We start from the raw sequence: 23,467 nt of genomic DNA on the forward strand, positions 1-23,467 counted from the left end.
TAATAGTAGTTATAAAAATCTGACAGGAGTTGAAGTAGTAGTTCATAGAAAATTAAGTTATTTTAGACAAAGCATTTACGTTTTGGTTCAAAACTGATCTGATTGTTGCACAGTTAAATCACAGCAAGAATGTTTCGTGATTTTTTTCATTCTCCCCAAAACTGAAAGAACAAAAATCAAGGTGCTTTGTAGGTGACAACTGAGAAACTAGTATCGCCACTAAAAAAATTGCTAAAATCCTTCAAGAGAGGGAGAGAAAAAAAAAGTCAGTACTAGAGTTTCTACAAGTACTGCTAAAAAGCCATGTTTTAATCAAAGAGGGGAAAAGGAGTTGGGCAGGTTTCCAAGTTTGTCAGTATTTACATCACAGCATGCCAGAAGCATCTAAGAATTAATTACACACATAATTAGATGAAGTATGTGGATGTGTTTTCAAAAGCTCTCATTTTTCTTACTTATCCAAGACCACCTACTTACCTTGGATCACCACTGCTAGAAAGAACTTTGAAAGAGCAGCCAATTTTTTTCTGGAAGAATCAAGAGTAAAATAGAAATATTCGGGATTGCTGTACACTTTACCTTTCTACTGGTTTCAGTTTTTCCTATTACTAATCTTTATAACTTTATAGGTTTTAAGTCACTTAAGCCCATGATGCTGCTTTGAGAGAGAAATTTTAGCTCCTGAATAGCTTTACAAGGCCTTTTTTTAGGCCTTAAAAAAAAAAAAAAAAACGGGCGTTTGGATCGCAGCAGGAGCTGGATTCCATGGCAGAGCCAGAGGCCAAGGGAACATCCAGTTTCACGGCATGTCCCACACAGCGCTGCCCGACAGTAACTCCTTCCCGCGACTGAGAATGTTTTCCCTCTGCAGGGACATTCTTTGTGCTTCTGATCAAGAATTTAACCCTGGGAAAAGGTCTGCTGGCACTTGAACAGTAACCTCCAGTTCACAATGTTGCAACAGTTCCTTCATAGGCAAGGGAAAAAAATAAAAAAGCGACCTCTAAAGCCCTGGGGCGCAGGAGCGGCCCTGGCCGCGGGCAGGCACCGGCCAGGCAGCGCGGGCTGAGGCCGGCGGGGCAGCGGAGCGCGGGCCCCGCGGCTCCCCCTCCCGGGCGGCACGCGGGGCGGCCCTGCGCCCGCCAGCGCCTGCGGGCGGCGAGGCCGCTGGGACGCCCAAGACTCCACCCGCGCCGCGCAGGGCCGGGCTGGGCCGGGCCGGGCCGAGCCGAGCCGAGCCGAGCGCGCACACCCACCTACCTCCAGCGCCGGTTCGAGTCACCGCGCCGCAGCCCTTCCCTTACCCCACAGGCAGTGACGAGCGGGCAACGGCCAATGGGAAGCCTCAATTTTGCATGTTCCGCAGGGGCTTCTTGGGAGGAAAAATAACTGAAAATTTGGCAGTGTTTTTCGTATTTTTGACGTCTTTTCGAAAGGTTGTGCTTGTTGGGCAGAAAAAGAGATCTCATCCTAAACACCGTTCAGTTTCTGCGCGTAGAAAAGGTCACCCTAACCGCAGGGGTAAACATTGTTTAGACCTTTATATAACACCACGGCCCAAACCAGTTCTGGATGTGAGGGCGATCTGGCTGCGACATCTGTCACCCCATTGATCGCCAGGGTTGATTCGGCTGATCTGGCTGGCTAGGCGGGTGTCCCCTTCCTCCCTCACCGCTCCATGTGCGTCCCTCCCGAAGCTGCGCGCTCGGTCGAAGAGGACGACCTTCCCCGATAGAGACGTACCGTTCATCGGTCAAGGGTATACGGTAGCTGCGCTCCCCTGCTAGAACCTCCAAACAAGCTCAAGGTCCATTTGTAGGAGAACGTAGGGTAGTCAAGCTTCCAAGACTGCAGACACATCCAAGTGAGGCGCTGCACGTGGCAGTCTGCCATTCTTTTCCTCCCACGTGCCCGCTAACATGATAGCTTTGCTTCAGTATTAGTTTAGTAGTAACTAGTATTTCACTACTCCTCCAACGTGCCCGCTAAGATGATAGCTTTGCTTCAGTATTAGTTTAGTAGTAACTAGTATTTCACTACTTTTACTCTTTTTTGGGGGGGGGGGGGGAGGGGGGGGAATTGGTTGATAGCAGATCATGACTAATCATCTTTAACCTTCTTCTAGTCACTGGTCACCCTATCGCTCCTCCCCTCTGAATTCTTGAGTCTTCTCCTAGAAAGACAAAACAGCTATAATCTAGACTACTTTCATTTTTTACTATACTTTTTTTTTCAGAAAGTACTCCTCTCAATGGAGTTCTTTCAAATTCCAACTTCAAAGGCTCTTTCAAAGCCAGTTCTTCCCTTGAAGAATTGATTTCAAGGCTGCTTAATCAGATAGTAACTGGATGTGCTGGTTTCTAGTAGACTTCAGCTCCTACTGTCTTCAAAGCAGGGGAGAAGGTTGAGAAGTGACACTTGCAAGACATTATGGACAGTTATGGCCTTCTTCCAAGGTGTTACACATCTTTCATTCATTGTTTCTCCGAGTTTCAGGGTATACCAAGAACTACTACATACCTGAGAAAACACCAAGTGTGTGTACATGTGTTTAAGAGCCAACCTACAGTGCTGTTTATAAAACAGAAATGAAAGTTCAATACTATACTCAGGATTTCTTCAACAGTAACTTTATTTTGGGCAGGAGACTTGACACAGAAGTACTGAAACAAACATTTATAACATTTTTGAACAAAACACTGAATAAACAAGAACTGTTGTTTCTTTAACATCTTTTTCACCGTGACAGTTTCACTCTCTTTCCACATAAGCTCAGAGATGTTCTCTAAAATATTTGATCTGTTTTACAGATCATCCTTTTCAAATCAACACCCTTACTGGATATAGAAATACCATGGAAATGTTTGGGTTTTTTTTTTTTGGCTAATATCATGGCACTTACACAAGACTTAAGAAAAGCTGGCTTATAGAGGTACACAAGTCCCCTATCAGGCTCCTTCATTTCCAAGTCACTATTAAATGCTATGCACAAGCCTGAGAAAATGTAAACAGATTTCTAAAAAAAACAGTTTGCATAAAGATACTGCTGAATTTCAAGACAAAGTAGTGCATTACATACAATAAATTCTCATCTGCCTTTTCCAGATTTCAGTACAATAGAAAGACTTTTCCACCTATATTGCACACTGAGAAAGGACATTAAAATATGCAGTCAAGGTAGTCCCTGTTCAAACAGAACTTTCTCCAATTTCATTAGGAATGTGCTTGAGCAGAAAGAGGACAGTGTTGTCATCACACTTCCTACGCCATAGTTTTTCCTTCCCACCAAACTGAAGTTAAAACCAGAATAGACAATTTCAAATGTCAGGGTTATTAGCTTTTTTTTTTTTTTCCCAAAAAATAAAGGTTTTAATTTGGGGAAAAAAAAGATAACATATGATTTTACTACTATTAAAAAAAAAAGATTATTGCTGAACTAACCCCAAAGCTCAATGCTCTATGCAAGGAAATCACTAGGGGTGATTAAGGTCCAGGAAGTTCGGGTCAGGTCCAGATTCATCCTCCATCCCTTTTATGATGGGAACTATTCCACATATTCAGCAGAAATAAGAGAAAAAGACAAATTTAGCAGAACTACACAGACACCTGCTGAGTTCTCTCTATTAAGTTCCCTCAGGCTTGCCCAGGCAGATAGCTCACAACAAACAGGCTTGTCCCTGCAGGATGGATCCCAGTCCCAACAATACAGTCCTACGACTTGCCTCCCACTTCCATTAGCAGGAGTTAAGTGCATAAACCAGACTGATCTAAGTAGGTAACGACAGTGTCAGGGGTTTCTCCCTTCAGACCAATTCTCCAGTGAGGAAATAAATTCAAAGATAAAGACATATATATAGATATTTACTTCGACCAGGAGAAAAACAATCTAGCCCTAACACAAGTATACAAATTTCCCTTTCTGCTTGCCCAGATATCTTCATTAGTGGGCGCTTTAGACATCGACTTTGCTGCCAGAGTTTATAGCTATGCAGCAGCATCACTGCTTTGGAGGCAGTTACACAGAGCTTACAGTTAATATTTGGTATGAACAGCTAACTGGGGAAGGTGGACACAACACAACACCCCCTTGGTACACACCAGTCCAATACAGGCACTCCTCTGCCACACAGACCTTTTCTCCCACGCTGAGGAGATGCCCATCTCACCACACAAGCAGCCTCCCCTGCCTCCTCCCAGCACTGCGCCACCTCTGCCGCCCTCACACCTGCTCCAGGGAAAGCTGTCAGGCTGGGATTTAAACCAACCTCTTGCCCATGGCTGAACTCCCCCCGCCAGCTGTGGGACCATCTCCTTGTGTCTGAGACCTACTAACTCCTTCACTCCTTTCAACCCAGTTATTTTCTTCCCCCTTCAAAGAACTGTATCAGTTTCAGTAAAACCAATTAAATTCAATTTCAGAATGGTTTTTAACAAGACCAGGGGCTAAGGTGCCATCTTTTCCCAGTAGAAAAAGAGGGCCTTATTTTTGGAAAATAGCTCATTCATCTATTGCAAGTGAAGTATCAAAGTGAAAAAAACTTCTGCTTACATTTGCAGCAGCAGGGGCTGGAAATGGGGGGGGGGAGGGAATGTGAAAATTTCATCAACTGCACAGATACTGTTTTCTTAAACTCTGCCGCTGGTTATCACTAACGCTTTGTGAAATCAGCTTTGTCAGTCAATACTGTCTTTAAATAGGTCTTCAGATCCTACATTCCCTACCGGAGGAAAAACCAAAAAAAAAAACAGAAGCTGTTTTTCTCCTTTAGAAATCATTAGGAAAGGTTAAAATAAATTTCAAAGTAGATCCACATTCTATTTCATGGTGAACTACGCCAAGAAGTAACTCTGAAGCAGGACAAATAAAAACACTACGTCAAAACAGACCTACTGAATACCCGTCACCAAAGAGAAGATTCCCCCAGATTTTGCTTCTTGGCAAAAGCAAAACACAGGCTGAACGCTGCCCATCAAAACAGTCCAGTTTGTTTCTGCTGCTCTTCCAGGCCAAATTCCCAATAACCCTCAATGGGAACCAAGCAAGGGGCTGGAAAGCCAGACTGCAGCCCAACAAAAGCCTTGTAAAGGCAAAAATAAATACCCCAAAAAGTCTCCTGTTGACCTGGGACTTTCATCAACCTCCCATGGACTGCAAAGGAAAGCACTTGCAGTCACTCCTCGGGTACCAATATGAGGGAAATGAGGGGATGACGACAGCAGCAGGATGAGACAGTAATAACCTCAGTGATGCCACACTGAGCACATGGTCTTCAGAAGTGCCTCACGAAGCCCCTTCCTCTTTCTCTGTAATATTGCATCACTCTGCTTCCTACTGCCATAAAAAACTTGAATAAAGGAAAAAAGTTAAAATTTAAAAAAGTCCATTATAAAAGTTTATCATATAAAAATGGCATCCCTCCTAAACCATATATACAAAATGTATCAGATTTATGAAAATAATTGGACCCAATTATATAATAATTGTATACAAAAAGATACAGGACTGTATTCAAATTAATACAAATCAAAGTAAAAAACTTCCAAGTGTCTCACTCGTAGAGCATCTGTTTCTTTTAAATTTACAGCATTGCAAAGTGGCATCAATTTGTTTCTGTTGGTCACCATCTCCCAGGAATCATGCACCGGTTCCGAGCGCGTTCCCACGCGTCACCGGTGAGCACCGTACTTTGCAGACCAGTCAATACGGCCATGGATGGGCTGGGCGGGTGGAGGAAGGGGCATTAACTTTGGCGTGCTTCTCGAAGGCGAATTAAACGATGGTCGTCCAAGATGGGGTCCTACTGACTTCAAAGAAGCATAATCTACAAAAAAAATCAGGATACAAAAGGTTCAGAGAGGATCTATCCACATTAAAAAAATAACTGGATGCAGGACTACAACCTCATTTCTTCAGGGAAGAAGCTTTTTTGAACAGAATTTGCCAATGTGAAACAGGGGATACAACCTTTAAACCTTCTCAGACTAAGTGACAACAGAAATTTCTGTATATACTTCTGCAACTGCTGTGATTTCAGTGCCACACTCACAGCAGCCGCTAGGTCCCATTCAATTACTCATCAGGTAAGAGCTGTGCATAAACTTATAGAATTTATTTATCAAAGTAAAACTAAGCCTACTCCTCCACAGCACTCGGAAAGGTCATGATGAGCAGTCCCAGTCACTCAGGTACTTACAGAGAATGTAAAACAAAGTGGGGGTGTGTCTGTGTGTGTGTGTGTGTGTGTGTGTGTGTGTATATATATATATATATATATATAAAACAATAGGTTAGTGCTGCATATGTATGTTGTTAGAGAAATGAGGAAGAGTCCCAAAAGACTTTAGCACGATACTCACTAGAAGATGGATCCACAATTGGTGCCAACTGAACCCTCTGCCCAGCAGAGCCTACTTCCTTCTTCAGAAACGAAGGGATGTAGCCACCAGTGAGACCATTTGATCCTATGGGCCCTGACAGAAGCGACAAGGAAGGTCAGCACAGCGGATCTCTTATGCTGGATATCAAAGTTTGTTCGAGCTCCACTAACAAAAGCTGACAAGTGTGTGCACTGCTGGCTTATCCTGTGGCCCAGCCACACTGTAGACACAGGTAGAACTCCACTGGGGTCACTAGAAATCTGCTCATCCCTTACACCTGTGCGTAAGAGCCTGGCACCTCAGACCACCAAAAAGGCTAATGGAAAACAGGTATAAACTACACTTCTAGAGGGTAATTTCTATTTCTCTCCAACATCCTAGCCTTTGAAATACGCTAGCACCATTTTTCCTCCCCCCAAGGTTTCTTAGAACTTTCAAGATTTGGCATTTAGCTGGAATTTTTTGGTCTGACTTTTGTTCTGTGATTGTAGTCACTCGGTCATTCTTGGTGTCTAAGATGAATGGGTCTGGGGCTCTGGACAAAGCTCTTACCACAGCTAGAACCTATTTATTTCAAATAGGGATTGAATACCTGAAATACCAAATGCAAATAAAAAGGGAAAAAAATAAAGAAAAACTTTTGTTTGCTCTTTGAACAAAGCTACAGCTATTCCACTCTTTTAAACAGTAAAGAACTTAAAGCCATCTGATGATAGATTCTATTTATTTTTTGAATGGCAGGAGTCACGTGCACAGCTAGTTTGGTTCTTTTTCAATCCAGACCACCTTTCCCTTTCGTGACAGTAATTTAAGCAGCAGCTAGGTTATAAAGAATTTGAAAACTTGAAAATACGACTTACAAAAACTGACAAAGGAAATCAAGGGCTAGCAGAAGTATTTCAAGTTGAACAGACTTAACCTGTCCATCCTTCTAGGCACATGGTACCTCAAACTTTGGAAGTCATTAGAGGAAATGAGTATCAGTTTAAGCTAATATACAAGTCCAAAGAACGTTGCTCTTTACTGATTTTGATAGACAGAACAGGCACAGTAGCAAATATGTTTGAAAATGAGGATGTTAGAAATGAGTGATCCGAAATACAGCCCCTAGAATTATAAACAATTAGCTTCTCAGGGTTTAGCACAGCTTCTTACCTGAATTCATCCTGTTGATACTTCCTCCCAAAGCTGACGCTTTCCCAGGCAAACAAGAACTAGGCCAGAGATTAGATGGAACAGACTCTTTGCTTGAAGTGGAAACTATGCTATTCCTTGTGCTTATTCCTATTGGAAAAAAAAAAATGAAAGAGTTTTTCATCTGAAATCAGCTGTTATACAAGGATTGCACATGTTCAATCTCAGGCATCATCTTAAAGCAGCTATTCACCAGGGTGAACTTAATTAAAAAAAATCCACAGCCTCTACATGACCGCCCCATTCTGGCATACACATGGCTGCGTGCCCAGGCCTTGCTCCTGCAAGGACACTAATGTCAGGAGCTTCCCTGCTCACAAGAGCTGTATGTTAACAGCAGGCTACGGAAGGGCCAACACGGACTTTACAAACAAGAATTAGGAAAGAGGGAATGTTTGTAGCCAGCTCAACTTCAATGGAGGGAGCAATGCTCCCCACTGCCATACTAGCTCCTGGTGACAGCCCCAGTGCTGGTGACAGCAGCATAGAGCTCAACAGCAGGACAGGCACGCAATGCCTCTACACAGAGTTTTATTCTGTTCAGCTCCAAGCCACAGCAAAGCCTTCCCACTGGCTATAACGGAGCATTTGCTGTTCATAGTATTCCATATTCCTGGGGTAAACCCAGGGCATTTGCATCCTTTTCCAGGAAGCAGGGAGTAACGTGGCTCATTAATGGTCTTTTCTAACACACTCAAACTCTGTAGCAGGTAAGAATCAGGTAGGAAGAAGAAATGCCAACAATCCTATCTTTTACTTGTAAGCAGGATTTACCTTAGTTTCTAGTCTGCTAAAGTGCACTTTGTATTATGGCTACTTACACCAGCAGGAAGGGTTTTGCTTCCACCATTCTCCTTACACAGTAATCCTCCTCTACAAGTTCAAAGGATAAAACTTAATGCATTAATGACCATTTATGCTATGTGAGTTAAAAGAAGAAAAACATATATTTTTTACTAACCAGGTAGGTACCTAGCATGTCTCAAGTAGTGCTGCTTTGCTGCAGAAACTCGCAGGGTGGGAGTGTCCTGCCTGGGAAAGGCACCATGCGAGGCTGCAGTGTTGCCAGAACCTACAGCATCCGAAGGCTTCAGGTCCAAAATGCTCTCAAATCTATAACCCAAAAATTGCTATGCTTAGTCCAACACTTATAGCACATGTTTATCCATAGCCGGCCTTCTCTCCTCCATCCCATCTCCAGGAATCATTTCCTCATATTGTGTTTGCTATAGCATAAACACACAGACAACAGGAAATATTTTCAGCACTGAAGCCATTTAAGTGCTCCTGAAAATCAAATTTGAATCTCTAATCCCTTTATAATTTGCTTTGTACTTTTTATCTGTTATGATCCAGTGAAAGTCCAGCTTAGTCTCATCAAAAGAGTTTAAATGTATGAAATATGTTAAAAATGGTTCATACATAAAGTAGAAAATACCCACTCAGAAATTAAAGCCTTCTGCTTGGGAAGCATAATTTTCAGGGAAGAAAGTGGACATGAAATTGTATAGAAAGACACTTAGTCTATGGAACAATATATTGCTATTAGAAGGGTGAAAGCAACAAAACTATCAAGGCGAAGAAAAGCTGTGTCCTTTACTAAACTTGACACATATTTCTAGATATGCAGAAACCATGAAGAGCCAAGACTATGAAAAAAGAGGTGAAAATTAAGGAAATGAGACTGAACAGCATGCTAACATAAAAACCCAAACCTACCTACAAAGAGTTTCATCACTCTGCCTCTTCTTGTTTTTCAGGTCAGTTCTGGAGAGGGAAGAGCTGAAATCAAGATCTTCCAAGTCATCCCAGGCTTCAGAACTCTTCACTGTTCTAGCAAGATGTCCCCATCTTCGCCTAGCTTTAGGCTGGAGTTCACTGTTTATGTTTTCAGCCCCACCAGATACTTTCTGTCATAATGATTAAAAAGAAACAAACCCACATGCTTATACCGCAGGCATAAGGAGTAAAGAAAGGACTTCTTTATCTCAAAGAATAAGTGTGATAGAGATGACAGAAACTCAACCTTTGATTTAACATGTGAAGAGCACGATCTCTATCCTGCTTACTAGCACCTTTGGCGTTTCATCCTATTTTGAAGTAGACTGCACCAACAGGAGAGTAGCTTTTTGCATCTCACTTCCAATTCTATTTTTTTTTTTTGCTATACAATTTTCAAAAAATTACTTCAGACTTGATTCTTTTCCTTTGCCCATCTTGTGAGCACAAACCTGCAGGCATGTTCATGTTTCCACAAGCCTGAGCCTAGGCATTTTTAAATTGTGTTGTTTTCCTATGGGACATTGCAGGTATAAATTCCGGTCTCTTTAGCATTTGCACATTTTAACTTTCTGCAATTTAGTATAAATCCAGCATCCACCCTACTTGAAATCTGTCTCTTAGTAGAAGCATTCACACTACGTATTTTATTCATCTGAGCAATCCAGTCTCTCTGAATAGTCAACAGAAATATTAAGTTCTTATTCTGAAGGAAAAATCTATCGCTCTCCATCGCCTGTAAAAAGCCCAAAGAGACTAGTCTTCTTAGTTAAGCATTTAAATTAGATGTTTTAATGGACTAAGGGAATAGCACTCATTTCAAAACTATTTAGCCTAGTACTTTTCTCCCTGGAATCAATCTCATTACCATTCTGTCCACTGAGCATCATTCTACTAATGTAAAATCAGCGTCACCCTTTAAGTCTGCTTTACAGCAAAACAAGTAAAATGGCTTTGAAATGAGAAGTTCTTGCTTTACAGCAATCAGACTGAGATCTCAAGAGAATAATTTCCAGTTTATAGCTATTCATTATTCCCATTTCCTGCCTATTTTGTGAAGTACATGGAATTATAGAACAGGAAAAGGAATGCTTTTGGGGGACAGATGAGGCAATACTTTCTGGAGTAACCTTGTGCTAAATGGGCCTTTACCTGCAGAGGGACCTTATTGTGAATTGCAGGCAGTAGCACCTGGTTAGACTTGTCCTCCCGTAACTGGCTGCTGTGGTCAGCTCCGGACGGGTCTGGTTTATACGGATACATCCCATGCTGAGCTGGCTGGCTTTGCTGGAATGGCCTTGACGAGACACGTGCGTGGGGTTTGGGAGGAGGTTGTGCTGGGGGCACAGGCTTAATATGATGCAGAGCTGATTTATCATGCAGTTCCTTCTGTTTTCCCAGTTCCTGAATGCCTAGGGAATGTCCAACTTGGAAGTATGGGTATCGCAGTGCCTAAAACATGAGGACATGAAGATTCAACTTAGGAAAGCAAAATTTTTATCTTATCCCAGCCTTAAGGAACAGTGCAATGTAGTTTTCCCTTTTCAAGGATAGGAAACAGAACACCAGATTCTACTGAGGATAAACAGCTTCAGAATTAGTCCATAGTGCACAGCAGTAATACAAAATTCCCAACATAGGCCAAGTTATTAGATCCCCCCCGACTTAAAGAGAATACTCCCAGAATTGAAAAAACTTAACTATAGGTATGCACCAACTAAAGACACATTTCACTACAAGATGGGTGAGCGTGGCAGGTATATAAGCTACGTGCACATGTGTCATGGTGGCATCAGCAATAGAGACTGACCCCAGAGATCTCATCTCTTCCATGGCCATGGGGTGAAGTCAAGTAAGCATTTCTTATGAAAACTGGTCTCTTCTTTTGGAAGACAATTTGGTAAAAATATCTTTGTCTCGTTTCACTAGTAACTAATGCAGTTAATCTTTGCCTACCTTGCTGCTGCAGGTGTACTCATTTTGCCTTTCAAGAGAGCTTTCATTGCACAAAGTCTCTAAAAGCTCAAGATTCATTTCTATATTTAGACTTTATTGCAAAACAGATGTTAAATACTGTTTGCCAATGGCTCTTAATACTAAATTAAGAATTACACACCCTGCAGCTATGTCTTTGATCACTGAAGACACACCCAAAACTCAAACACATTGTTGCAGGCAACGGATTGATTATCCACCTCTAATTACTCCCCTTATCTTGAAAAGCATTCTTGGCTTCTGCTCCTTTCCCGCATCAGCACCTTCTGCTGAGGAACTGGGTATCTGAGCAAGCATGAAAGGGCAGCCTATAAAGTAGTGACTTCTGATGAAAGGAACAGTCATACACACAAAAGAGTGAAAGTCTCCAAACCTGACTAGCTGTTGGCCGCTTTTTGGGGTCCCACTGCAGCATGTCTCTCATCAGCTGCACTGCTTCACTGCTAGCATTGGGTATGAGGGTTTTTAGGTTGTTAGGCACACACTGAGGCCAGCGAAAACTCATGGAAGATGCAAGTTGGTAGCCCTCAGGCCAGTCATTCTGGAAGAAAGAGATTCTTGATGACAAAGCTCACGTGTGAGGTATCCTAGCTCCCAAATACATCACTACATTATTTTCCTATCAGTAGCAGATTTTTTTCCAGCTGTCCCAGACTACAGATTTCACTGGACCTCACATCTCTTGTGGAAGGTAACAATCTTGCTTCACATGTAATCAAGTCAAAGTCACAAATGATATCAGATGCGTCTTGTCATGCTTCTGATTTCTAGCCACTTAAAACAGAAATTAATATTCAAGAAAAAAATGTAATTTTCAAAGTCACACACTAATGATTTTTTTTACTGGTCAAATATTTCTCCTCCTCTGGCTTTCAGCTTTTAAAGCATAAGTATACAATGCTTATTTCACTGAAAAATCAGATTCAGTACATCGAACCTCAAGTCATCAGACCTGAGATCAATGTCATACAGTAACAGTAAGAGTGAAAACTGATAATCCGAGTGCCATGCTGTAGTGCAGAATGGCCCTGCTGTGATTTGTGTGGAATGAGCACTGCAGCTACCTTCTTTGGAGTCCCCAGGACTTGGCAAATCTTGAATATAGTATCAATTTCACTGGCACCTGGGAAGAGAGGCCTCAGTGTGTAAACTTCTGCCATTATACAACCTACAGCCCAGATATCTATTGGAGAACTATAGCTGGTGGATCTCAGAAGGACTTCAGGAGCCCTATACCTGTAAAACAAAATACAAAACAAAACCTTAGACAAATCCAACAGTCAACACAATTAAAACAGAGTCCCCTTACACATGAAACCACCGAAAATCTCCATTCTTTTCTAAGGACAAATACACAAACACCCCTTATGATGCTCTTACCTTCCCCTATCCAACATGTAACATGTTTAAAAAATCAAAAATAAGTAATTTAAAAATCACTATATAAACTCTTGTAAGCTTTCTTATGAGGAAGCAAACATGCAACATTTCCAGTCTGCCCCACCTGCCTTGTCAAGGCCCCTCTTTGTTCCTATGCTGCTGTCAATTGCAATGTCTTGCACTACCTAAGCTTCTCAAAGAAGCTAAGTTTAAACAAAAGTTTCGTAAAGAGATGTCAAAAGTGATAGTATGTTCATCACAAATTGAACACATCACTTCTTTTAAGGTTTGATTGCAAGACATGCAATTTCATACTATGCTATACTATGAACACCTGCACTTACCATCTTGTGGATACATAATCAGTGTAAGGAGGTCGAGAGCGGATTTCTCGGGCTAAGCCAAAGTCTGCTATTTTCACAAGTTCTGGCCCCATGCAAAGGAGGTTTTCAGGTTTCAAGTCTCTGTGAAAGAACCCTAAAATTCAAATGAAATGATGTGTAACATCACATGCAGCTGTAGACTTCATTTGTCAGACCAAACAACAGTACACACAAGTTTCCATTTTATAACATTCAGAGTATTTGGTCAGGAAACTTTCTTTCAAGTGACACCTTGAAGAAGAGTTAAATCTTCACTATTTGAATATCAGTTTTATTCTAATTGTGTTGGAAATTGCATAATGAATTTAAAAAAAAAACTACTTTGAAATTCTTTTAAACAAAATAGAAATAAATATAAATGAAGTAGTAGTTTTTCTTCACTTTAAAGCTTTCTTTCTTTAATTAGCTGGAATGCAACAAAAGCTGTTTGTCACTCAAACATATTATTTTAAGTGTATCTTTAAAAGAATGTGCATTTTAAATATATATCTGTGTGTACCTCACAGGGAAGGAAGAGAATAACATGTTCTTCATTCCTAATCTCAGGGGTCACATAAGCCCATCAAGAAATGTGTCCATTAACACCTGACAAGTTTTAGAAAATGCTCAGCACCTAGTGGAAATCTCCAGTGTAGGAAGTAAGGTAGCTTTCTAGCTAAAATACCAGGCAGCTAAAAAAAAGAGACACTTACTCTCCAATGACCTACTTGGTATTTTCTGTAACCTGAATCTTTAATGTCCTACCATTCTTTTGATCCCTCTAACAAGGGTGCTCAAGTCCTTGTAAATGCATTCATTTAAAAACTCACACATATATTACCTTATTCAAATTAAAAATGTTCACAGATAAAGCAGCCTACCATGCTTGTGGATAAATGCAAGTCCTTGCAGAATCTGATACATAATATTCCTAACTGTAGATTCTGGAAACAGTTTGTTTCTGCAGGAGAAAAAATAAGGAAATAGATGTTAATGGTTAATCATTAAGTTAACACATCAGTTTATCCCAGCTCATGAACAAAATGTTAAAGCTAATAAAAGTGACATACATTTTATGTGCTCTGATACAGTTTATTTCTCCAGGAAAACTTTAGTTGGTAGAATTGCCATATTATGTTATATTAGACTATGGGGTCTATGGGGTGATTTAAAATGAAGAAGAAAAATCCACAACAACCAACTAGTGAAACTGAACAAACTTTAAAACGAAACAGGCATCAGACACTAAGATAACAAGAACTCTTGTTAATCCTTTTATTATACAGTTTCAACTCTGCATTTCTTCCTTTCTTCTGAAGACACTTTGACTTTCCCGTGTTAGTATTTAACAGCTCTTTCCTCTTGTGCTTTCTGAGAAACAATCTCCCTTGCCCTCAGTGACAAGAGGCTCTTCTTACAATACTCAGACAAGATCAATGACAGCAGGAGGTTTTATCACAGCCCCTCTTTCTGGATTAAACAACCCTGTAGCAGATGCCTCTGCACATTCCAGAATACAGCAGAGAGGATTTGTGAATGAAGGAGGCTTGAGCCTACTTCAATTTCCTGAACTTGATTCCTCTCAAAAAACATGATCATCACATATTTTACAAGTGAGATCAGACACTTGAGTCAGATTTTTGTACTTGCTGCTTGTTTAAGCTACAGCAGAAAAAGAACAAAGTTTCCTCTCAGTCCCTTCCAACAAGACAGGACACTTTGAATATGACCCTAAATCGTGTTTTTAAAGGCTTAACTTACAGAGTGTGTAATTAGTTTGAGCTTATCTGAACTGTAACAAATGTTTGTTTAAAAAAAACAGCATACTTTTACAGGCATCTGCCTTTCTCATTTTCATAAGGATGCAGAACATGTCAAACACTGCCAAGAAATTTTGTGACAAATCCTTAACTGGCTTATATGTTATAAAACTGAAAATTTTTCAAATTCATCATTTCATATAATTAATAATTGGTATCTAAATCTAAAAGCCAGAATGCAAAATTCAGTGAAACTTTTTTTTAAGGCAATAATACAGGAACAGGTAGTGCCACTGCCTCTAGTTAAAAAAGCAGTGGTGGTGTGATCACTTACCTGGAAAAGGAAAGGTCCAAGTTGAACACTTCCAGGCCAGAGGGTGTTACAGCCCACAACTCCTAACTCTCCTTGCCCACCTGGCAGGCTAAGCAAGGAAGACTCACTGGAGACTCTTTCCCAGCATAGTTTCAGTATGGAAGTGGGAAAGAGAAGCTTAAAGGAGACAGCCATGGCTCTTACTATAGCACACAGCTTCAAATTATAGTGAACTTAGTCTAAACTGATGACACAGAGTCCTTTGAGAAGTAACAGACACACTAAAAAAAGGAGGATGAGTGCATTACACAAGTATTAATGTATTTGCAGGAAAGGGTGATGCTCTTACATACCTTTCTTTCATTAACTGATACAGGTTTTCTTTCATGTATTCAAACACAAAATAAAGATGATCATTTTCCCTGATTACCTCTTTCAGTTTTACCACATTGGCATGGTTTAATTTCTTCAAAGACTAGAAACAGAGAACACAAACAGCATTTTAGAAAAGTATTTCGAAGAAAAAAAAAAATACTATTTCACTAATTCACTATTTCACTAAGGAAGACTGGTCTTCAAAAATTATTTAAAGTAATCAGCTCCTAGAACAAAAAACAGATTTTCAACTATTAGCACGTATAATGCAGAAGATATCTAAAATGCACTGACAGTCATTCAAAGGCCAAATATCTGGCACCACAGCAGGAAATAGAGCAACTGCACTTTCTCTCTATACATCTTCCTTCTTGTACTCACACTAGTGACAGTCAGGTTGGATTCAGGACAAAACACGGCCCTGGAAATTCTCCCTCAGACCTTCATTTCCCTCTCTCTTTAGGCTTTTTAGCGTTATTCACTTCTATTCATTCCTGGTGTAGCAATACAGTGAAAATACACGGCACAAAAAAAGTGATCTCAGCTTTCTGCATATGTTTAAAACCGTAATAACAAGGATTGGAAATCACAGGAGATCCTTAAAGGATATACTTAGAACTTTTGTGGTAGCAGAACTTGATCCAAATGCACCTACAAAAATGATACAGAAGCAAAAACCCCTGAATATGCCAGGATTGCTGCTAAGCAAAGGGCATAAAAACACATGTGCTTAAAAGCACACCAAAGCAACTTCAAGCTTTGCAGCAGGAAAGCAAAATTTTGTAGTCTGCCAGGAGATATTCTCTCTATACCTACTAGAAGGAGGAATCATCTCTCTACAATCAAGTGATTTTTTTAATAGAACTCGAGAACAGCATCTAATTCAAATGCAAAGCCAGGAAAGAGAACTACTAGTGACGTATTCCACAGCTCATTCTGGAAGGACTTCTTAATACAAGGGGTAAAAACTAAAACAGAAAATCACTCTCCGTTTATACTTATGAAACAAGTACCTTAACCTCTCGAAGATTCATGCATTCCTCCCAGGAGTAAAACTTTCTCTTCATTCTAAAATAGCAAAGAGAAAAACAGTAATGAACTGTCAACGTCAGCTAAAATCTGTGATCTGCAAGTCCTATTACAGCTCATTGATTCAATTCCATCATCTAAATATAATGACTCATGGTACTCCCTGTGTCAAAAAAACCTTCACATCTGTAGACATAGTATGGTCTAGTAGAATGAGGCATTATTATTATACAGCCTTGCATTATTCCGAACATCTTACAAAAAAGTCGAAACCCCTAACCAGCCATTACATAGAATCATAGAATGCTTAAGGTTGGAAGGGACCTCTAGAGATCATCTAGTCCAACCCCCCTGCACACGCAGGGTCACCTAGAGCACGTGGCACAGGACTGCGTCCAAGCGGGTTTTGAAGATCTCCAGAGGAGACTCCACAACCTCTCTGGGCAGCCTGTTCCAGTGCTCTGTCACCCTCACTGTTAAGAATTTTTTCCTTAAGTTCCTGTGGAACTTTTGGTGTTTCAGTTTGTGGCCATTACCTCTAGTTCTGTCAGTGGCCACCACTGAAAAGAGGCCAGCACCATCCTCCTCACTGCCTCCCTTGAGGTACTTGTATACACTGATTAGATCCCCTCTCAGGCTTCTCTTCTCCAGGCTGAACAGGCCCAGCTCCCTCAGCCTCTCCTCATAGGGCAGATGTTCCAGGCCCCTGATCATCCTTGTAGCCCTGCACTGGACTCTCTCCAGCAGCTCCACATCCCTCTTGTACTGTGGAGCCCAGAACTGGACACAATTTTCCAGGTGCGGCTCACCAGGGCTGAGTAGAGGGGCAGGATCCCCTTCCTCAACCTGCTGGAGACACTCTTATGTTTTTTTTTTTTTCTTTCCATGTTATTTTTCTTTCCAGTATGCAACCAAGTGGACTAGTGTATAATCATAAAAAGAACAGTACAACCTGTTATAAACAAATTAAATTTTCAAATATATGTATCTACAGAAGACTCAAGTCAAATGAAAGCACTTTACATGGCCTCTAATTTTATCATATTCTTTCTGCTCCTCTCCTCTAGATCTTCAATTCTTTACCATTTTCACAGCAGGGATACATCTGCATTTCTTCATATTTCAGTGCTCCCTACATTTCTCAGTCTGTCTTGCCAGCCATAGCTATTATACCAATCCTTTTTCAAATTTTGCTATTAAGGAACACTGCTCTAACAGGAACAAACAGTTCGGTGGAAATGGCAAATGGGTTTTTTTGTCTTTATTTCCCCCTTTCTTCCCCTAAGCCAGAATGCAATTGTTAACACACTATTTGTGCATAAAGTGTGGGCATATTTGTTCAAACTCAATTTATTTTGATAGTCCATATGCCTCACTTTTCACACACAATTCTAGGCTTTAAGATATACAGAACCAGAGTGTACATACACATACACACAGAAAGGCATTGGTTAAATTTACAAAAATACCTGCACGCTCAGAGTCTGGATCTCAGTGGGAGCTAGACAACTCCTGAAAATCTGAGTTTCTTTAGCAAGAAATCAGTGCTGTTTTTTGTTACAGAAATGTTCTGATTTGAAATCTGCTCCAAGTAGCTTAAGACTGACAGTGCCTTTTATTTCACGTAGGGCTTGGATTTTTTCTTTTTTTTCAAGTAGCAGTGCTCTGCAATTCCTGTCTCATGCTTCCATCCACCATGCCCCATTTGTTCTTAACAATGGACTGGCAGTGAAATGTAAACTAAACAAGTATCTTCTTTCATGGCACTGGCTTGTTCCAAAAGTTCAAGTTTCTGCCATGATGTAAAAGAAGAAATCTCTCTCATACAGTTGGGAACAAGCAAAATATCCTCAGCACAGATAATTTAGAGTGTTCCTGGAGCCAGCTATTGAGTGCACATACAAAACAACATTGTCCTGAACATCCTTTCAGCCATGTCCCTGGGTCACAGTTGGTATTTCAGGAAAGCGCCTGCAATACTTCTTGGCTGCCTCTTAGCACAAAAAGGTCAAATTTGCCATTTATAAATTGAGGTCATTGCTGAAGGGGCAGAGATGGAATGAGAAAATTAAGTGGATTTCTCAAGGAATTTGAAAACAAATTTAACCTGAGGAAAGTAGCATGTGTTAGAATATGAAGACGTGGATAGCAGACAATGAGACCCACTATGTTAATTATTGCTGCAGTACTGACATCAGATGCTAAATTACACCCTGAAATATAACATTCCATGGAAGAGACAGCAAAGAGGCTGTACATTCCAAAACATCACTGCAAAATGCAGGATATAATATAGATAATGCATGTTTGACTGCTTGTCTTATCTGACTGCTATTATGTCAAGTCTACACATCTCATTCTCTATTTCCTGTGCAGCTTTGGAGGATACAAGAAGCTCTTATTGCAGTAGCTCCACCCCAAACATGTACTACAACCTCTCGAGCAATAAAGATACTTACTTTTTAATAGCAATTAGCTCCCCGGATTCGATGCTTCTCCCCAGGAGGACAGAGCCGTAGGTGCCGTCACCGAGCTGCCTGATGGTTGTATACCTGTTCATGGCGAGCAGACCCGAGCTGCAAGCACATTTCAGGCCTTAGCGCGTCCTGCGTTTCATCCCCAAGCGAAGCCAGTTCTTTCTGTGGCAGCACAAACACAGAGCACTCAGTGTCAACAGCTGCAGGAATCATGTTTTCAAGATTAGCCTTCGGTCTGAAAGCACAGAATACAAACTATTGGATTTCTGTACCTCTCTGAGAGCTTGTCTGCAGGCTCCATTCTCCTCCAAGAGATATTTTAAGTGTTTAAGCTATAAACAAACACTTGTCTTGACTTCCTGCCGCAAAGGGACACCCTGTATATGGATATAACCAGGTTCCTCACATTCCCTCTTACATCAGAGGCACTTTACAGGCAGCAGAGAGGCACCTCTGACAGGAGATGCAGGTACTGGAAACAGAAGATGAAATCTCACAGCTTAGAAATAGTATTAGCAGAAAAAAAATGAAGCATTATAGTAAGATAGCAAAGCATCCGCTCTAACAAAATTATGAATAATTCACTCACAGATCACACTTCAACCAAGGTAAAATAAACCATTTTTTTACAACTTTCAAGAAGCCTCTGTGCCAGAGACATAGCCATACAAAATCTCTACGTTATACATATAAAAATATTATTCTCATGTCAAATAAAACAAAAATGTATTTCAGGACAGTAGTCCTGAAGCTCTCTTTAGGAATAACAGGTCTATCGCACTGTCTACCAGACCCTGTGTCCTGACACTGCTTGGACAACAGAATGCTAGACAAAGCAAGAAAGTTCTTATTCACTCCATCTAACTGCTGCTAATATTTCCTATTTTTGCATTACTTTTATTACTTGGACAAATGTTATCTATGCTGCATAAATTAATCACATACTCGGAATAAAGTAAAATTCCCCTGTACTTAGGATTTGGTTCTTGCTTTCTTTCATCTCCAATACTGCAAGAACAACAAAATCCATGGCAAGTGACTTTTTCTCTTTTGTAAATCTCATCTGGGCTAGATTTCAGCATTTTCCTACAGCAACCTTTAACACTTGTCTGTCTTGCCTTGTTTTGCAAAGCCAAACTACAGGTTTGAAAGTAACGGGATGCGACTCGAACTGTCATCAATGCAGAGTCATCACTCAGCAGAAACCTCACTGCCAACGCACTGGGTCATTAACTGAAGGCACTAGCAGTGCAAGATGTAGCCAGTATTGCTCTTTTTCAGTTTGCTCACCTATCAGTTCCACTAATACTGATATGGAAACAAGTAAAATTCAGGAAACAATGTCAGAACACCATTTGCCTGTTTTAGATGTACATATGAAAAAAAACAGGAAACCTCTTGCATTTTAACACCAGGAAGCATCCTCTAGCAGTACCTACTTTTCTCCACGTGATATGAAGAACCACGGCCAAGTATCTTAATTTAAGAGGCATAATCCCACCTTGTGGGCCACTTGCCAAGGGGCACCCAGCCTGCCCATATGAACAGCATTTCGTCAGGCTTTACATCATCTGTTTCTTTTGGACTAGCTTTCCAGTACAGAGCTATATTCAGAAAATGATTGTATCCCAGTTGTTTACTGAATTCTCTTTAGTCTTTGTACAAGGACTGGACAGGAACTCCAAAGCCTGGGCTTCCACATGTTTAGTCACATCCTTACTGCAAATCTCAAATAATAAAACACCACAGTCTCCCAACCTGAAAACAGAGTGTTTAACACCCGGATTATTTTAGACAGCAACTTTTAATTGAAACAGATGGGACTTGTGGATTTTTCAGTAAATACTCCACTAACGGAGTGTTTGTAGGCTGCAATCTCATCAGATAGGAGGGCTCAATTTGGAGCATTTCCCTGCTGTGGACTCACCACTCACACAGCCCTTCCTATGTCAGATAACCACAGCAAACAAAAATGCACATAACACTGTTAGCAGATGACATCGCTCTTTGTGGATAGACCATGCTGCTGATGCCTCTTGACTAAAGATGTGAACATCTAATCCTGCCTATCCTTCATCAAGGATGCTAGTGAAGGCCCCCTGCTCCTTTCCCTTGTCACTGATTCACACAAAACTCGGCAATTCTCTCCAGGATCCCTGCTCAGCTACCAAATAGGGCAGAAACAAATTCAAATATTGCTGGGGGAGGATAAAAGGAAGGCAAGGAAATGAGAGAGGAAAAGAACAACAAAAGTTTTCAGAAGGAACGTATGTTAAAATACACTCTAGGATGCACAGAATTTAAGAGTATTTCTACAAAAGAACCAACCTATTTGTATAAAAATCCACTGAAGAAAAGCTAAATTACTTTTTCCTTTTTTTGGCTAACTAAATCAGTATCATAAAGATGAGTTTACTCTAAAAAATAGTTTCCTTCACCACACTTATGTTTTGTCTGTATCATCTCCAGCTATCTCACCCCCAAAAACTGCTGGAATAAATGGAACCTTATTCCTGCAGACTGTGTTAGGTCAGTGGAGTCTCCTCAAACCACTGAAAAGAGCACGCAGCTCTGCAACAGGCAGCTTCACAGGGTCACAGCCAACTTCACAGTTTGCTTTACCTTCTGGCTTCCATGATGTAAATGGAGTGGAAAAAAATGTCTTGGAACGCAAGAAAAAAAGAAGTTCATTGACACCAAAGAGAATAAAAAGCTTGATTCTTGTAATATTGTAAAACTACTCCCCAAGCTCTCCTACCTCACTTGTAAATAATTTCCCCCACACACAAGCCAGCTAGCAGAGCCCCTTTAAAAGCAAGTCTCTGTGTTATGGTACAGAGACTTTCCGAACGCGAGTGTAATTCAGAGCTATTTAAATCTCAGTATGCACATGGGAGGCCTCTCTGGCTGAGAACTGAAAGCGAAACCAAGCCTTCCAGCGACAAACCCGAGGAGAACGAGCAGTAAACAACCCCGTAGCGGTGTGAAGCGCAGGGCTGCCCCGACCCTCGCTACTGTCAGCCAAGGGCAGCAAAAAGCGATCGGCCAAAGCAGCGCACACGCGGCGGCCCCGCGGGAAGGGCCCGAGCGCCGCCGGCCGCGCCAGGGCGGCTGCTCACGCGGCCCGGCGCCGCGGGGCACTGCACGGGCTGGTCCCCCCGAAGGCGCGCACAGCGGCGAGCCCTGCGCGGCCGGGCCCCCGGGGAGGCCGGGCAGCTGCGCGGCGGGCGCCCGCAGGCCGCGGCGGCACCTACCGGCGTGTCGCCCTGCGGGAACGGCGCGTAACGGCTCCGGCGCAACGGCCGCAACGGCCGCGGGCGGGCAGGCCGCTAGCCCGGCGCCATTCCCCGCCGCTTCCTCCTCCTCCTCCTCACAGGCGGGGCGGAGCGGGGCGGTGGACGGCGCCCCCTCCACACGGAATAAATAAGTAATAATAAAAAAGAAGGCGGAGAAGAGCAGGTCGGGAAGCCGCGCGGCCTCTGCACCCCCCTCCCCGGCAGGGATTAGGGGCTGAGCAGGATTTCACCGTCAATTAAATAAATTAAAAAGAAAACCCTGCACAACAACTCGCCCCTCTCCCACCTCCGTGGGGAGTTGAAGCAACCAAATGGTAGAAAAATAGAGAAGCATCATCATCAACTGTTAACAAGTGGCAAAATATATAGGTTTTTGCGGCTGCCTACCGCGCAGGCCTCCTGGCTCCAGGTACATGGGCTGCCTGGCTCCGCACAGCTACTTCACCTCCCAGGTAAAGCAGCTCCAGCAACAGCACTGAGAGGCAGAAAGAGGGAAAAGAAGAAAAAAAAAAAAAAAAAAAAAACACCAAATAGCTAACCGTCACATCCCACTGTCATGACAATCCTGTGAATCTTTGCTTCAGGCTTCCTTTTCATCTAGACTCTAATGGTAAAATAAACAAAAAAGGCATTTCCCAAAGCTTTACAAGGCCGAGTAAGCAAGTTGTGTAATTCTGGAGCGTGCCACAGCTCCCACCTGGGGCAATACTTTATGCCAGGGAAAATATATGCTTATTTAAGAAGACACACTCATTCACAAAGGTCTGATGGAGCTCCGTCAAGGCTTGGGGTGTCTGGATTCCCCAGATCTAAACAGAGGCTGCTCTTGGGAACATTTACACTTAATGAATACAAAATGAAGAGTTAAATCCCCCTCTACAGACAAGCATGCCCAACACTCAGTGAAAACCAGCTGGAGCAGGGCATGGTAACCCCCAAGAGAATTCAGCTGCAAGTCATCCCTGCAACACCTTACATGCATGTTCAGTAGTTACACCAGCTTGAGGACAGTTACAGCATCCTGTTTTGCCCACGTTAAAGGCAGGGTTTCTTCAATTCCCAAAGAAGAAACCCCTGGGAAGGGCCTAACAGCCTCCACTCTGCTTCCACATGAGAACCACAAGATGTG

At 41.8% G+C, this 23,467-nt stretch overlaps 1 protein-coding gene across 2 annotated transcripts; it reads right to left on the minus strand.

Moving 5' to 3' along the window:
- Positions 1-5,429: 5,429 nt before the first annotated feature.
- On the minus strand, positions 5,430-22,361 carry CILK1 (ciliogenesis associated kinase 1). 2 transcript variants are annotated; one of them, XM_088530606.1, is made up of 14 exons: positions 22,297-22,361; positions 19,025-19,204; positions 16,550-16,604; positions 15,515-15,636; positions 13,970-14,049; positions 13,071-13,203; positions 12,411-12,582; positions 11,720-11,887; positions 10,504-10,803; positions 9,292-9,482; positions 8,534-8,604; positions 7,534-7,662; positions 6,358-6,471; positions 5,430-5,822 (listed from the first exon to the last, which is right to left on the minus strand). In XM_088530606.1, the coding sequence occupies exons 2-14, from the start codon at positions 19,123-19,125 to the stop codon at positions 5,668-5,670; spliced, it is 1,791 nt and encodes a 596-aa protein (XP_088386732.1). In that variant the 5' UTR covers positions 19,126-19,204; positions 22,297-22,361; the 3' UTR covers positions 5,430-5,667. The 2 variants fall into 2 exon arrangements, with proteins under 2 accessions (XP_088386732.1, XP_088386731.1); XM_088530605.1 differs by having other exon boundaries at positions 8,534-8,685.
- Between the last annotated feature and the right edge of the window lie 1,106 nt (positions 22,362-23,467).

Source organism: Tinamus guttatus, unplaced genomic scaffold (genome assembly GCF_059628265.1).
Source record: "Tinamus guttatus ecotype Peru unplaced genomic scaffold, ASM5962826v1 Tinamus_guttatus_pri_ptg000383l, whole genome shotgun sequence".
Taxonomy (NCBI): Eukaryota; Metazoa; Chordata; class Aves; order Tinamiformes; family Tinamidae; genus Tinamus; species Tinamus guttatus.

Excerpts from the sequence above, each read along its gene's own strand:
- CILK1 (XM_088530605.1), bottom strand. The coding sequence starts at position 19,125 with ATGAACAGGTATACAACCATCAGGCAGCTCGGTGACGGCACCTACGGC. Across the intron at positions 10,804-11,719 it reads AGCGGCCAACAGCTAGTCAG|GCACTGCGATACCCATACTT; the intron begins GTTTGGAGACTT and ends CTCATGTTTTAG. Across the intron at positions 6,472-7,533 it reads TATCAACAGGATGAATTCAG|GGCCCATAGGATCAAATGGT; the intron begins GTAAGAAGCTGT and ends CGCTTCTGTCAG.